The sequence below is a fragment of the Molossus molossus genome, unplaced genomic scaffold (genome assembly GCF_014108415.1).
Source record: "Molossus molossus isolate mMolMol1 unplaced genomic scaffold, mMolMol1.p scaffold_m16_p_6, whole genome shotgun sequence".
NCBI classification, from domain to species: Eukaryota; Metazoa; Chordata; class Mammalia; order Chiroptera; family Molossidae; genus Molossus; species Molossus molossus.
Genome location: NW_023425399.1, coordinates 73754338 through 73771364, shown reverse-complemented (window position 1 = coordinate 73771364; position 17027 = coordinate 73754338). Strand labels below are relative to the sequence as shown.

At 33.3% G+C, this 17027-nt stretch overlaps 1 protein-coding gene across 6 annotated transcripts in view; it reads left to right on the top strand.

Moving 5' to 3' along the window:
- Window positions 1-17027, top strand: part of ROCK1 (Rho associated coiled-coil containing protein kinase 1) — a 186881-nt gene that overhangs the window by 54605 nt on the left and 115249 nt on the right. For 4 of the 6 annotated variants that reach the window (XM_036245219.1, XM_036245220.1, XM_036245221.1 and 1 more), the window contains 6 exons: window positions 8808-8908; window positions 9443-9580; window positions 12788-12963; window positions 13820-13904; window positions 15061-15205; window positions 15525-15663. In XM_036245219.1, coding sequence (XP_036101112.1) covers window positions 8808-8908; window positions 9443-9580; window positions 12788-12963; window positions 13820-13904; window positions 15061-15205; window positions 15525-15663 — 784 coding nt within the window. Of the gene's footprint in view, window positions 1-6108; window positions 6167-8807; window positions 8909-9442; window positions 9581-12787; window positions 12964-13819; window positions 13905-15060; window positions 15206-15524; window positions 15664-17027 lie in introns of those variants that run through there. The other 2 variants (XM_036245223.1, XM_036245224.1) reach the window with 2 other exon arrangements.

The following is a 17027-nucleotide window of genomic DNA, read 5'->3' as shown; positions in this document are numbered from 1 at the left end:
GCTGCACCAGTCTGCATTCCCACCAGCAGTGTATTAGAGTCCCCTTTTCTCCACACCCTCACCAGCACTTGTTGTTTGATGATTTCTTGAAGGCAGCTGTTCTGACAACAGGTGTGAGGTGATATCTCATAGTCGTTTTAATTTGCATGTCTCTGATGATTAGTGACATGAGCATTTTTTCATATGGCTCTTGGCCATTTGTATGTCTTCTTTGGAGAGGTGTCTATGTAGGTTCTCTGACCATTTTTTAATTGTATTTTTTGTCTTCCTTTTATTGAATTGTATGAATACTCTATATATTTTGGAAATTAACCCCTTATCTGATATATTGTTGGCAATTATGCTCTCCCATGTAGTGGGTTCCCTTTCTATTTAGATGGTTATTTCTTTTGCTGTGCAGCAGCTTTTGAGTTTGATGTAGTCCCATGTGTTCATTTTTTCCTTTGTTTCTCTTGCCTTAGGTGTTATATCAGTGAAAATTCTGTGTATGATGTCTGAAATTTTGTTGCCTACATTTTCTTCTAGGATTTTTAAGGATTCATGAGTCACATTTAAGTCTTTTATCTATTTTGAGTTTATTCTTGTGTATGGTGTAAGTTGGTGGTCTAGTTTCATTTTTTTGCATGTAGCTGTTCAATTTTCCCAACACCATTTATTAAAGAGGATGTCTTTACTCCATTGTATGCGCTTACCACCTTTGTCAAATATTAATTGAGCATAATGTCTTGGATCATTTCTGATTTCTGTGTTCAGTTCCATTGATCTGTATGCCTGTTCTTGTGCCAGTACTGGACTGTTTTGATTACAATGGTTTTGTAGTACAACTTGATATCCAGTATTGTGATCCCTTCTACTTTGTCCTTCATTTTCAAGGTTGCTATTTGGGGTCTTATTTGGTTCCATATAAACTTTTGGAGTGTTTGTTCTAGTTCTGTGAAATATGTCATTGGTAGTTTAATGGGGATTGCGTTGAATCTATAGATTGCTTTGGGTAGTATGTTAATTCTTCCAATTCATGAAGAAGGTATATGCTTCCACTTTTTTTGTATCTTCCTCTCTATTTTCAATGTCCTATAGTTTTCTGCAAATAGGTCCTTTACTTTGGTTAAGTTTATTCCTAGGTATCTTAATTTTTTTGCCGCGATGATAAATGGGATTTTTTTTTTAGTTTCTCTTTCTGTGAGTTCATTATTGTTGTATAAAAATGCTGTCGATTTCTTGATGTTAATTACGTATCCTGCTACTTTGCCAAATTCGTTTATTAAATCTAGTAGATTTTTGATGGAGTCTAGGGTTTTCTATGTACAATATCATGTCATCTGCAAATAATGACTGTTTCATTTCCTTCTTTCCAATTTAGATCCCCCCTTTTTTTTTCTTCATGTCTAATTGCTGTGGCTTAAAGTTTGATACTATGTTAAATTAGAGTGGTGAAAGTGGGCATCTCTTATTCCTGTTCTTAAGGGAAATGCTTTTAGAAATGCCTGTTGAGTATGATGTTGACTATAGGTTTTTCATATATGCCTTTATTATGTCGAGATATGGTCCCTCTATTCCCACATTGCTGAGCGTTTTTATCAGAAATAAGTGCTGGATTTTTGAAAAATGTTTTTTCAGTGTCTATTGATATGATCATATGATTTTTATCTTTCCTTTTGTTTATGTTGTGTATCACATTTATTGATTTGCAAATATTGTACCAGCCTTGCATCCCTGGGATGAATCCCACTTGGTCAAAGTGAATACATTTTTTTAATGTATTGCTGGATCCAATTTGCTAATATTTTGCTTAGGATTTTGGCATCTATGTTCATCATGGATATTGGCCTATTGTTTTCTTTCTTTGTAGTGTCTTTATCTGGTTTTGGAATTAGAATTATGCTGGCCTCATAAAACGTATTTGGAAGTCTTCCTTCTTCTTGAATTTTTTGGAATAGTTTGAGGAGAATGGGTGTTAGTTCTTTGAATGTTCAGTAAAACTCCCCCATGGAGCCATTTGGGCTGGGCTTTTGTTTGCTGTTAGTTTCTTGATTACATCTTCAATTTCCTTAGTTGTTATTGGTCTGTTCAAGTTTTCTATCCTTTCCGGTTCAGTTTTCAGAGACTATGTGTTTCTAGAAATGTGTCCATTTTGCCTAGATTGTCCAGTTTGTTGGCATATAATTGTTCATAGTATTTGTTAACGATCCTTTGTATTTCTGTGGTGTCATTGGTTGCTTCTCCTCTTTAGTTTCCGATTTTATTTGGGTCCTCTCTCTTTGTTTCTTGATTAGTCTAGCTGAGGGTCCATCAATCTTGTTTATCTTTTCAAAGAACCAGCTCTTTGTTTTATTGATCTTTTGAATTGTTTTTATTTTAGTCTCTATGTCATTTATTTTTGCTCTGGTCTTTACTATTTCCTTCCTTCTACTTGCTCTGGGGTTTTCTTTCTGTTTGCTTTTTAGTTCTTTAAGTTGTGAGGTTTAGATAGTCAATTAGAAATTTTTCTTGTTTCTTGAGGTAAGCCTGTAGTGCTATGAACTTCCCTCTCAGGTCTGTTTTCGCTGGGTCCCCTAGATTTGGTGTTGTTTTGTGTTCATTTTCATTCGTTTCCAGGAAGGTTTTCATTTCCTCCTTGTTCTCCTTGCTAACCCATTCATTGTTTAAGAACATGATATTTAGCCTCCATGTATTTAAATATCTTTGCGTGTTATTGTTGTAATTGATTTCTAGTTTCATGCCATTGTGATCTGAGAAGATGCTTGATATGATTTCAATTTTTTTAAACTTGTAGACACTTAGTTTGTGTCTTAACATGTTGTCTGTCTTTGAGAGTGTCCCATGTGCATTTGCGAAGAATGTGAATTCTGCAGTTTTGGGGCATAAATCTCTGTAGAAACCTATTAAATCCGTTTGATCTTGTGCATCATTTAGAGTCTTTGTTTCCTTGTTAATTTTTTGTCTAGTGCAGTGGTTTTCAATCTGTGGGTCGTGACCCCTTTGGGCGTTGAATGACCCTTTCACAGGGGTCGCCTAAGACTTAACAGTAGCAAAATTACAGTTATGAAGTAGCAACGACAATAATTTTATGATTGGGGGTCACCACAACATGAGGTATTAAAGGGTCACGGCATTAGGAAGGTTGAGAACCACTGGTCTAGAGGATCTATTCAGTGATGTCAGTGTGGTGTTAAAGTCCCCTGCTATGATTGTATTGCTTCTGATTTCTCCTTTGAAATCCTCCAGAAGTTTTAAAATGTATTTTGGTGTTCTTATATTGGGTGCATATATGTTTACAAAGTTTATATCTTCCTGTTTGATAAATCCTTTCAACATTATGTAGTGGCCTTCTCTCTAGTTATGGCCTTTATTTTGAAGTCTATTTTATCAGATACGAGTATTGCTTCCCCTGCTCTTCTTTCCTTTCCATTTGCTTGGAAGACTTTTAACCATTCCTTCACTTTCAACCTATGTGAGTCTTTTGTTGTGAAATGGGTCTGTTGTAAACAAAATATATATATGAGTCATGCTTTCTTATCCAATCAGCCACTCTGTCTTTTTATGAGTGTTTAATCCATTTACATTCAAGGTTATTATTAATATGTACTTATTTATTGCCATTTTTATTTAGTGTGGTTCTATTTTTCTTCCTGTTTCTTCTACTAATTACAGCAGTCCTTTAGCATATCTTGCAGTGCTGGCTTGGTGCTAATATATTCCCTTAACCTTTTTTTTTTTTTTGTCTGGAAAGCTCTTTATTTGACCTTCTAGTTTGAATGATAGTCTTCCTGGATAGAGTAGTCTTGGATTCAGATCCTTGTTTTTCATTCTCATTACTTCATGCCATTCTCTTCTGGCCTGTAGTGTTTCTGTTGAGAAGTCAGCTGAGAGCTTTAATGGGAGTTTCTATGTAGGTAACCTGTTGCTTATCTCTTGCTGCCTTTAGGATTCTCTCTTTGTCTTTAATTTTTGGCATTTTAATTATTATGTGTTTTGATGTGGGTCTCTTTAGGTTCTTCTTACTTGGGGCTCTCTGTTTTTCTTGCACTTATATACCTTTTTCCTTCACCAAGTTAGGAAAGTTTTCTGTCACAGTTTTTTCAAATATATTCCCTTACCTTTGCTCATTTTCTTCTTCTTCTGGAACTCCTATGATGCAGATATTGTTACATTTCATGTTGTCCCATGGTTCTCTTAAGTTGTCTTCTTGTTTTTAAATTGTTTTTTCTTTTTGATTCTCTGATTGGGTGAATTTTTCTACCCTGTCTTCTCATTCACTGATCTGGTCCTCAGCTTCCTCTACTCTGCTGGTTATTCCTTCCAATGTGTTCTTTATTTCTGCTGTCATTCTTCTTTGTTTTTGATTTCTAATTGGTTGATTTTCAGTGTTTCTCTATCTTTACTCATGCTTTTGAGCTTTTTCATTATCATCACTCTGAACTCTGCCTCTGATAACTTGCTTAACTGCATTTCATTGATCTCTTCTTGGGTAGAGTTCTCTTGTTCTTTCATTTGGGATTTGTTTCTTTGTTCTGCCATTTTGACTGTTTCAGTGGGTGGAGCTTGCCACATTTTCCCTGTGGATGTTGGTGTTGTTTTGATTGTGGCTCCCTCTGCTGGGTTTGGATGAGTTGGGAGAACCCATGTTAAACACCACTGTCATGTTTTATTTTCCTGGGTAGATTTGCAAGCCCAGGAAAGGTTCAGTTATCCTCTTGCTTTTTCCTGGAGGTTATTAGTCTCAGTTACTTAATGAGCCTCGGGTTGTAGCCCTGAACTGAATGAAATTTCTCAGGTGTTCACGATAAGAGGATTTCCAGAGTGTGGGGCAGATGCTTCCTGGCTGTTAATGAGCCTCAGTTTGCATTTCTCTGGCCTGGCAAGGTGGTGTTACATTCCTGTTGGGGGGGTGGGGTTGTTTCTTCCCCCCAGGGCTCTTGGAAGGTGCTCTTTGAGTAAGACAGAACTCTTCTGTGAGGGAGTGGTTCCACACAAAACTCCTATTGTCCTACCAGCTCTCCAAGCTCCCAACTCTCTCCACACAATCCCAGTCCAGTCCGCCCTTCCTTTGCTGGATCCCAAGTTGAGTGGCTGTAGCTAATTTAGTGCTCTGTCTCAGCTCTCTGTGCTTTGGAGGCAGCTTGAGATTTTAAACCTGAGGGAGCTGCTCACAGTTTAAACAGCTGCTGTCTGTGGGCTCCCAGCCTGCCCTCTTGCACCTCTGCAGTTCCTACCAAGCTCAATTTTGTGTCCTCTTTCAATTCCTGGTTATGTGGGTCCTGTCTAACTGTTTTTCTGTTGGTTTTACCTGACAATTTCTCTTTATTTTAGTTGTAATTCCAGTTTGGTCCTGGGAGAAGGTCTGTGTAGCTTCCATTCGTTCTGCCACCATTTTGAAAACATTCATGCTCTTTCTTTTGTGTGTTGTTTATGACTGCTTTTGTGCTATAAATAGGCCAAATTGAGTAGTTGTGACAGAAATGGTATGTGGCTTTGTCATTGCTTTACACTGCTACTCAGTAATCATAGTGGCACAGTTACAACTTGACAGTGTTCCATACATATCACCATACCACAGATTTTCTTTAATTATTTTTTATTGCCAGTGCATACTCATTGTTTCAAATCGGAAAAGAAAAGTGAACTTTTGAATGTTGTCATTTTGAGTCACAGTGGAATGTGTATTATTTTATCAAGTTAGATGGCAAAGCATTGTGTTTATTATGTAGTGACACTATAACTACATTGACATTACCAGAGTAAGCATTCATCATAATATTCTCAGTTCTAGAAAAGCAACAGTCAGAAAAAAATAGGAAATTGAAAATGGAATATCTTATCACAGCAGAATTTTTTTCACAAAAATTAAAAAGGAACATCACACTGCAACCTTACATAAATGTATGAGTGTCTTACTTGTTAGCCAAGCAGAGAAAGTGTTCACTGAGGGTGCGTGTTTGCAGGAACAAAACACATGTGTAAAGAGAAAGAACTTGCTTAAGACTATTAGCTTTTTGGCATGAACACGTGCTCAAAGAATTGCCATTGGGAGCAGCATCAAGAGTCAGAAAACAAAACAAACAATTTTGATTGATTTTTCTTGACTCTTGTTTTTTTGGAGTCAGGAGCGAGTTTGAAGTGACTAAATAGTTATCCTCAATATGTAGTCTGCATGGAACAAGTACAGGTAAGAATATTTTTAAAGAAATTGAGAAAACACTACAACTTGAAGTGGAGTGTGCTAAGATGTGTTATAAGTAGTATATATGGTATAGAAAAGGGCTTAGTTGGATAAACTAACAAAGCTTGTGAAAGTAAGGTATTTAAAACCTATAGTTATTTATTGTATTATACATCAGTAGGAACTTTTTAAATCTATCATGTGCTATTGTTAGTGTCAGCGGTAAACATAATTTACTTTCATGGACTAACCATCATCAGTTCTGTATTTGTCAGAAATTGAAGCTGAGCATCCCAATTACCTTAGCATACAGCAGTAGCTTAGTTGTGGTAATTTTATTGTGATTTTTTTCTTTTTTAGTTAAGGACTGCTAAGGACTGAGTTGCCCCTCCCCACCAATTTGCTTGTTGAAGTCCTAATGCCATCATGACTGTATTTAGAGATAGGGTCAATAAAAGAGAAAATTAAAATTGAATGAAGTCATAGGGGTAGGACTCTGATAAGATAGGATTAGTGTTCTTGTGTGCACATACAAGGAAGAAGTACTATGTGAGTAAACAGAAAGATACCGGCTGCCCAACAAACCAAGAAAAGAGACCTTATCAGAAACCAAAAAGGCTGGCCCCCTGATCCTGGACTTTCAGACTCTAAAACTGTGAGAAAAGTAATGTCTGTTGTTTAAACCACCCAGTATTTTGTATAGAAGTATGAGCTGACTAAGATAAGAACCAAGATGAAGTTTCTTCTGAATGAGAAGAACCATTCTCAGCTGTCATTGAATTTTCATTGAACACTGGCTGACTTTTGAAATAAATCTTTGCTCCAGACTTGATAATGTTTCTCATTGGATTCAACTTAAAATTAAAAAGCAAAATAGTACTTCTATGCAAAACTTAAATGTAATGAAGTCATTTTGACAACTAATATTGTTTGAATTACAAGTAATATCACGCTGCCTTTATATATTTCCTGTACTGTCAGAAATTAAAACAGGAAGCAAGCTTTCAATTCCCACACAAATTTGCAGCAGATATATTTTCTGAGATCAAACTACAGACTTTGTAGTCTATTTATGGCTCTAAACCTCATATTACCAGAGCCAGGGATCCTTTCTCCATCCCACAGGCTATTATATAATGCATTATTCTGGTTTAGGCCTTTCTTTGATCTGTTTTACATATTGAAATGCTTTAAATTTTGTGGAAATATTTTTGATGGTTAAATAATTTTATAACTACTGGCCTACAGATAAAGTTCTAGCTCTTTAACCAGTTTGGGTCTGTCTAGCCTCTGCTGCCAATCCTTACCACAAACTTGATACTCTAGTAACATAGAACTTCTTGTATACAGTTCCTCTGTGTCTTGCTTGTATTGCGCATCTGCCTGTAGTATTTTCTCTTTTCTTCTTCCCCACCTGGCTAACTGCTATTCTTTCTTCATTTTAGATTAGTTTCAGATGTTATTTTCTCCAGAAAGCCTTCTTTAACCACCTCCCTCCCAGACAGTCTTGGGTTAGGTGTCTTCCTTAGTACTCAGCAAACTTCTTATCTCCTTTATTGTTTGGGGTGTTTTGTTTTTTGTTTTTGTTGTGGGGTTTCTTTTTTTCTGTTTCATTTGCTAGAGTTTGAACTTCTTAAGAGTAAAAACTATGTTTTAAAATTATCTTTATATATCTGTAATGATTACTATAGAACCTGTATGGTAGACACAAATATTTGTATAGTAAATTAATTGATTATCATCTATATCATTCTGGTGAATCTTCCAGTAGACATGTAACCTAAAATTACATGTACTTATGTTTTCTCTGTGTAAAAATTTGTTCTCTGTTACATGTGCTTATTGATCATAATAAAAAATACTTGGGTTGAAATGTGCATTTAAAAAGAAAGAGAATTGTATGCAGCTTTTATTAGGAACTAGAACTTATGTTTAATAGCTGTTCTGTGTTTTGTACAACTCTGAAATGTGAAGCTTTTCCATGTAATCTCATGCCAATGTTGACCCATGTGGATTAAAATAGCCCTATTTTAATCTATGACCAAATTAGGAATTAAAATATCTATCCTGTGGGGATTTGTAAATTATTGTACTTTGTAGCATGACAGGTTTATATAAATAATTGCAGTGATTCCCACTGTTTTAAAGTCTAAGTTCAAATAGAGAAATGTAATGACAAAAACAAGTATGTGATTGTTTAGCATGTTTGCCTTTGATATCTGAAATTAGTTATATATCTTTTTTAAAGGATCGTCAAAACTGACTTGATAAAGAGAAAATTTTATTTCATTAATCTAAAATATCTACTCATAGTCCCTCAATTCAAATTTGATGTGTACTTAAAATATCTATAACTAATTAAATAATTATCTTTGTGTGTGTTTATAGTATATTTGTTTTCTAAAATATTCTAATCAGATTTTAACGAAAACATTTCAATAAAGTTATTTCAGAATTTATTTTAAAAAATTATTAGTACATTGAACATTCCTCTGTTTTATAACTTTACATTTTTAATATATTAAATAATTCTCAATGAATTTCTTTGTTTTCATTGTTTTTCTCAAGAACCTGAATGTAAAATAAGTAGTTTTAGTTATAGTAATGCTTCAGTGATTTAAAATGATGAACTTTTCTTTTCATACAGATAAAGACACAATAAATAAAATGAGAGATTTACGAATGAAAGCTGAAGATTATGAAGTAGTGAAGGTGATTGGTAGAGGTGCATTTGGAGAAGTTCAATTGGTAGGTTATTATAAAACAATAACATTTTTAAATTTTAAAAATCTACTGTATTTTTAACATATTATTTAGGAAAATATTTTAATGAAATTGTTACTTTAAATTTCTCTAGATACTCTTGTTTAAGGATATGAAAGCCTAGGGTCAAATTCAGTAGTGTGAAATATTTTCCCCACGTGTTCATGGGTAGAGAAAAGGTTTCAAGCATTAGAAGAGAAATCTTTACTCCTAATATTAGACTATCTAAAATGCTGTGCAATAGTACTATAAATAGGAAGCAGCATATACAGCAGGATAAAGGAGGGAGAATGTACTATATAACAGAGGAAATAAAGATTTTTTTTTCTAACATTACTTGATTCTGGTAATTAAAGCTTTGCTATCCAGTTGGGATAATTCAGAAGGGAAGAAAAAATAGCTTTAAACAATGTTAAATTATTTAACAAGTTGTTAAAATTATTTAGCAAATTGTTTTAGGAAATGTTGACCTTTAAATTTAAATGTTAACACAAAAATATGTTATTTTCAATTTTAAAGGTAAGGCATAAATCCACCAGGAAGGTATATGCTATGAAGCTTCTCAGCAAATTTGAAATGATTAAGAGATCCGATTCTGCTTTTTTCTGGGAAGAAAGGGACATCATGGCTTTTGCTAACAGTCCTTGGGTTGTTCAGGTATGATATTACTACTGTTTCATTTTTGCTCTACTAGTTTGTTAATAAACATACCTGAGAAGCTTAGTTTGTTTTCTAGAACAGTAATAGAGAATTTATTGGCAATTATATAATTGTCTAATATACCATTATTTTTAAAATCATATAATTTAGTTCTATTGAATCATCTCTAGGAGGAAAGTAAGGCTAAAGAAAAATAATTATGTTTCTGTAGAATTTAAATATTAGAAATTTTAAGTAATCTGCTTTGATTTGGGGGAAGTCATATATTATTATACTCTAAGTAATATTTATGTTTAATATTAAAATTTGTTATTTTCCCAAATATGAGATCTTATTTATTTAACTGTCTATTCATCTATTTGTCCCTCTCATTTTGTGGAGAGGAAGGAATGGAAAAAATGAGGGGGGAAGTGAGTTAAGCTAGGCCTCCAAATGATATTGTATTAGTTTTAGGCTTTTCCGTGGAAAGAAGAGTCTGTAATTGTAGGTCCTAGTCTTGACTGCCATAGGCCTATCTATGAAGTTGTGGCCAGGTTATTTACAATATCTCTGGCCTCAATTTCCTTGCTTAAAAATGTGACAGTTGGCTTAAATTGGTTATTTTAAACTGTGGAGGTACCTCAGGGAAAGTCATAAGGACAAGCAGGAATTTGGGGTGGGTTATAATTCTTGGTTTTCTATTTCTCCCTCAACTAGAGCAGCCCCGTGTTTTTTATCTGTCATATATTGGAATCCTAATGTAAGATTTTATATGGGGGAAATAAAGTCTTCTGACTTTAAAAAAAAAAAAAGAAAAACTATTGGGCTAGACCATTTCTAATTCCTAACATGTATTTTGAGATTGATTGATTGATTGATTTATAGTATAAAATGAAGCATATCCTAAGTATCCTACTAATTGGGATAAAAAGGGTATGGAAAATGTTTAAGGTTTACATAATTAGACTCTGACACTTGAATGTCTGCTCTGTTTTTATCAGCTGTGTTTAGCATGGTTTCTTGGACTCAGTATTGTATGACATTTTGGGCCAGCTAATCGTTTGTTGTTGGGGGCTATTCTGTGCATTATAGAATTTTTACCAGCATCCCTGGCTTCTACCCAGGTAATGCCAGTAGCAATCCTCCTTACTTCCCACACACCAGTTGTAACAACCAAAAATGTGTGCAGACATTATTGATTGTCTCCTTGGGTTGGGAACCACTGATATAGAAAATGTCTACTGTTCTGTAGAGAGTTAAGACATATGACATAATTGTTGCTTTTAGGGTTAAATTTATAACTTCTGTGCTTGAAGTTTTGTTTTCTTTGATACATTTTCCGTAAATAAACTACCGCCAATATCAACAATGTTTTTTGTTTTTTTTTTATCCTCACCCGAGGACATTTTTCATTTTTTGTTCAGATAGAGCGGGAGGGAGAGAGGGGAAGAGAGAGAGAGAGAGAAACATTGACGTGAAAGGGACACATCGAGTGGTTGCCACCCGCACGACCAACCAGGGTCGGGGACAAACTGCAACCGAGGTACGTGCCCGTAGCGGGAACCGAACCCGGGTCTCTCAGGCCGCCGCTCTAACCGCTGAGCCAAACTGGCCAGGGCAACAATGTTTTATTAATTATGGTGCCAAATTGTATATCTGGGATAGCATCTACCACTTACTTTCTTTCCTAAAACATATATTTTATTTATTTTTAATTTTTTGTTAACCCTCACCTGAGGATATTTTTTCCATTGATTTTTTTTTTTCCCCTAAGAGAGAGGGAGGAGGGAGAGAGAGAGAAACACAGAGAGAGACAGACAAAGACAAAGAGAGACATAAGTTGGTTGCCTCCTGCGTGCTCCCTGACCAGAGCCGGGGATCGTACCTGCAACCCAGGTACGTGCCCTTAACCAAGAATTGAATGCTGTAATCACTGAGCCACACCCGCCAGGGCCCAAAACATATATTTTAATTAAAGTAACTAAATCTGTAATTAATGTCATTAAACACTTGAAAAATGAAACAAAGATTTTTAAGGCATAAATGTCTAGGTAAATTGGTTATATTTTTCTCTAGGGATTATTTTATTCATTTTAGTTGGATTCTAACCTTATGTTTATTTAAAATGTTCTTTTGTAAATTTGCTCTTTTTGTAACTTCAACCGTGGTCACATAATAAATATATTTATGCCTGGTATTCTTGCCAATTTCATTTACTCTTCCTTCTTTGACTTTAGCTGCTGCCCTCTTCCTGTTTCTTTGTTAGTTGTTACTGCTCCTCCTCCTACTGACTGCTGTCATTTATTGAGCACCTGTTGTACTTAAGTGCTTTTTATATTCACTAATTTTTTAAACAGCTCTGAAAGGCAATTAATCCCTATTAGATACATGCCCAATTTATAGGTTAATTTATACTTTATTCATTAGACATTTATTAAGCAGTCACTGATTGCCAGATATCCAGATGCTGACTGAGCAGCAGGTATAAAAGTCAAACAAGATATAATCCCTAACATTCTTCTGGAAGGGATTATAGTGATGGACTCAGGGAAGTTAAGTAAATTGCCTAGTCACACAACTAATAAGGGACAGCTGAGACTGTAGCCCAGTTTATCAGATTTCTTTGAGAATTGTAATGTTGATATAAAGTAAACAGTAAACCCCACTAAAGCACAAGTTAAATTAGAACCAAAATATTTCTTTGCTTAGGAAACTTATATGAAACTATTATAATTTTTAATTCTCAGTATAAAAAATTCAATTAATATAGAAGTATATATTTTCCTGGCTGAGTTGCTTAGTTGGTTGGAGTGTTGTCCTGATACACCAAGGTTGCAGGTTTGATCCCCAGTCAGGGCACATACAAGAATCAACCAATGAGTGCATGAATGAGTGAAACAACAAATCAATGTTTCTCGCTCTTGCTCTCTCTCTCTCTCTCAAATCGATAAAAATTTTTATATATATGTGTGTGTGTGTATATATATATATATATATATATATAAAGTCTCCATCTAAATCCTCAGAAATAATCACTGTTAACAATTCCTCTGCTTATATAAGCGTCTTTGTGGTGCTTATGTTTGGGTTTGTTTCTGTTTTTAAAGATTACAAAAACCACTGTCATTTGACTATTTTAATTAAATCTTTTATTAATATTTTTGCCAATTTTTAAATGAAACAATTTTGCTTAATATTAATGAATTTTTTTTTGTATTTGTATAGCTTTTTTATGCATTCCAAGATGATCGTTATCTCTACATGGTGATGGAATACATGCCTGGTGGAGATCTTGTAAACTTAATGAGCAACTATGATGTGCCTGAAAAATGGGCACGATTCTATACTGCAGAAGTAGTTCTTGCATTGGATGCAATCCATTCCATGGGTTTTATTCATAGGTAAAGATAAAAATGCTTTACATTTTCTCAAGTGTTGAAGAGAGAAGCTGAAAATATTTAAACTTTATTTGATTCACATTTCCCACTCTAAATCCACCTATTCTCCTTGTATATGAGTGTTATTTCAGAATTTAAAACTTTGAAATTTGTAGTTTTAACATTTAAGCTTAATGTTGATATAAGTGTATTTTTTGCTATTTCTTAATCTGATTATATAGCTTTTATTTGGTGTTCTGAAAAATGAAAATTGTAAGCTGGTTTTCTGAGTTATGTGCCAGAGTGTTAAATAATTTTCATGTTTTAATATACAAATTAATTTGCTTTTGATTAGGTTTTATATACAGATTTTAATATACAAATTACTTTGCTTTTAATTAGTGAATATATCATATTTATTTGTTAGAATAATACTTTTTTTTGTTCTGCAAACACCATTTGAATTCGCCGTGCAGTTGCTATACTGAGTTCCAAAGATACAAGAATGAAAGTGTCTTAGACCCTGTCCTGGAATTGTTTATGTATTTATGTTGAGAAGTGTGTTTCAATTACTTTTTATGTCTAAGTGTTAAATTTTATGGTTATTCTCTCTCAAATGATTTGATCTTCCCCACCCCCCGGAGGAATCAACCTCTACTTAAAAGGAAAGGGCATGTTATATGTCTTCTGCTGAGGCATTAACATATAAAGAAGTTTCCTTGCTGAAGTTCAGTTTCTACGTGTGGATAGAGAGCACATACAGGTCAAAAGTGCCTTATCTACATTGAGTGAGGATAAATAACCTAAAATAGCTGCCTCATATAATTTTTATCAGTGTCTGATCTTTTTCAGAAATGCTCTTTTTTTTTTCTTCCCTCAGAGATGTGAAGCCTGATAACATGCTGCTGGATAAATCTGGACATTTGAAGTTAGCCGATTTTGGTACTTGTATGAAGATGAATAAGGTTAAATAATTAGATTTTAATTTAGTTTTTGCTAATTCAAGACAGATGCTTTTTAGAAAATGCTATAGAATTTACTAACCGTAGCTGGACTTATACAGAATTGATGTGACCTGTCTCATTTATTGAAATAGATGCCAAGAGTTCATTGTTGTATTAGTAACTTGTGATTTATTTTCTCCTCTCTACTTAGGGTAAGTGTAGATTGCCCGATTTACTAAGTCTTTTAAAATAAATCTGTAATATACTATTGGTAACTAGAAATGTAAATAGACCCTAAATACTAATGCCAGTGTTAAAATTAGAGTTTCATAAATACTAGGTTTCAATAATGTGTCATTTTTAGTGTTTTACGTAGCCTTCTATTAACATTTGGAGTCAAGCTTAAAAGATATCTATTCTCACTATATAATAAATAACAACTATAGCTGAAGTAGCAATTATGCTGCTTTATTTTCAGTTGAAACTTATCACAGAACAATATCCAGGAAGTTGTATTTATAATTTTAAAAGGAAAATTATTGATTAGAAGGAAACAGTACAGGAGAACTTTTGTGTGAATATTTAATTATAATTCTGTTGCATTAATACCAGCTAAAATAAGTAACAGGTTTGTATGGTTAGGTTTTTTTGACAGTTAAAATGCATATTAGGTAGATGTTTCAGTATTCTTAACACTAGTACAACCTTTTCCCGTGCTTCCCGTTTTTATATTTGTACATTCAATTCTTACATGTTTTCCTCAGTTTCAAGTATTGTTAAATTAAACGGCTATTTTAATAAAAATAATTAAATCAGCATTTATATAGTAATATCAAATGAGTCATCCTATTAGCCCCTCAGTCTGTTTGCATTGGTTTATTATATACTTACTCTCTGCAATTAAGATGCAGTCATTATATTGGCACAACTGGGGGAATAATAAATATTGGTAGTGTGTCTTGTATTATTATAAAATAAAAATTACTTATGTATACACATATTAGGAATATACGTACTGTGTATATAATATGTATATATGATTAAGTTATTTGTTAATTTTTAAGTTTGCATTACATTTTGATATAGCCCAAAGATTTATTAGTTCTACAGATTATATGTCATTTTAAATAATTGAGACTTTATATCCTAACAAAATTTGGCCTACAATTCTTTTTAGGAAGGTATGGTACGATGTGATACAGCAGTTGGAACACCTGATTATATTTCCCCTGAAGTATTAAAATCTCAAGGTGGTGATGGTTATTATGGAAGAGAATGTGATTGGTGGTCAGTTGGGGTATTTTTATATGAAATGCTTGTAGGTGAGTAAAGGAGAATTTTGCGTACCTCTAAAATAGTTGTTTATCCCAAAATTGACCACTTAGTTTCTTCTGTTAAAATACTACATTAAGCAATATTGATTTTGTTTATACTAAACAAACTGATCCAAACCTGCTTTTTGTGTATGTTTTTTAAAACTAGATTTAAAGCAACTTTGTTATGTATTAGTTTTTACGTATTAAGTGTATGTTTTTAGTTTATGTATATTTAGTAATCTTTAAATGGGTAACATTGATTCTTCCTTTGAAACTGATTTTTTGTAATGTGTCTTGTGCTTTTGTTTTCTTGTCAAATTTTCAGGTGATACACCTTTTTATGCAGATTCTCTGGTTGGAACTTACAGTAAGATTATGAACCACAAAAATTCACTTACTTTTCCTGATGATAATGACATATCAAAAGAAGCAAAAAATCTTATCTGTGCCTTCCTTACTGACAGGTAAACAATCTAAACATTGAATTTACCTCTCATTTTGCTACTCATTTTTAAGGTCTATATCTGAGCACCTGTGTTTGAAGTATTGGAATAAAAATGCTACCATTTCCAAAATAATTTATGATAGTGAAACCTAATATAATTTTACGATTTCCTGAATGTTTTTTCTGGATCACAACTCATTATACCGAGGAAACTGAGCTAGAATATATTCTTTTCTGATGGCTAGACCAGATGATTCTTTGTATTTCATTGTTAAACTTTTAACTTAAGTATTAAAATGATGGTATATTTTATTGCATCTGAGATTTTTTTTTAACATGTTAGCATCTCTGAAATAAAGTGCATATTATAATCAATGGCCTGTATTAATTTAATTGGGAAAATATTTTTCCTAGTGATAGAACAATGGTGATTTATCTTCCAATTGATGCCATTCAAGATAACACTGTATTATATAATTGAAATTTTCTAAAAGAGTAGAACTTATATGTTCTCACACACAAAAAGGGTAAACATGTGAGTTGATGGATGTGTTAATTAACTTGATGGGGGAATCCTTTCACTATGTGTGTATATCAAATCATCATGTTGTACACTTTAAATATCTTAAAATGTTGTCTATATACCTCAGTAGAGCTGGAAAAAAGATTTAATTATATACAGTATGTGCTTGTTGAAATTAAGTAAATAGTGCAAAGCTCTAAAAAAGAATATATTTCCTATCTTCTTCCTTCTAGATATAATAATCGTATATATATGCATGCATGTGTTTTAGAAACAAAAATAGCATGTTATGTAGACCCTTGTGGTTTAATTTTTAAATTTAAACACGAGCCAGATGACTAAGATTATATTTAACATTATAGTTGTATGTTGTTAATTTGAATACTAGGGAGACCTATTATTTTTTAATATTTCTCAATTTCAGATTTACTTTAATTAATTTATCCTCCTTCTATATGTCTCTTAGAAACTGAAAATTACAGTTTTTCAAAATTTTACATTTTAATGTGTGTGCTATGTAAACATAGTTTCTATGCTTTGTGTTAGGTGCTAGGGATATAGAAATGAACAAGATATATAGCTTCTGTTCTCCACTACCTAATGGTTCTTTGGGGAAAATAGATAAGCAAATGAGACATTTATTGTACAGAGAGATACGTACTCTGAATTAAGTACTGTGTTCTGTAGAATCATGGAGAGGTTCCCTAGTCTAGTCTGAGAAAACCGTGAAAACTTCTTTAAAAGGTATCCCATATCTAAAGCAATTTACCTTTTAACTCCTAAAAAAATTTGGGATTCAGGGTATTCTATTTTATAAGCACTACTAGAGAAGAAAACTTGCTGAGTTCATCTTTTGAAAT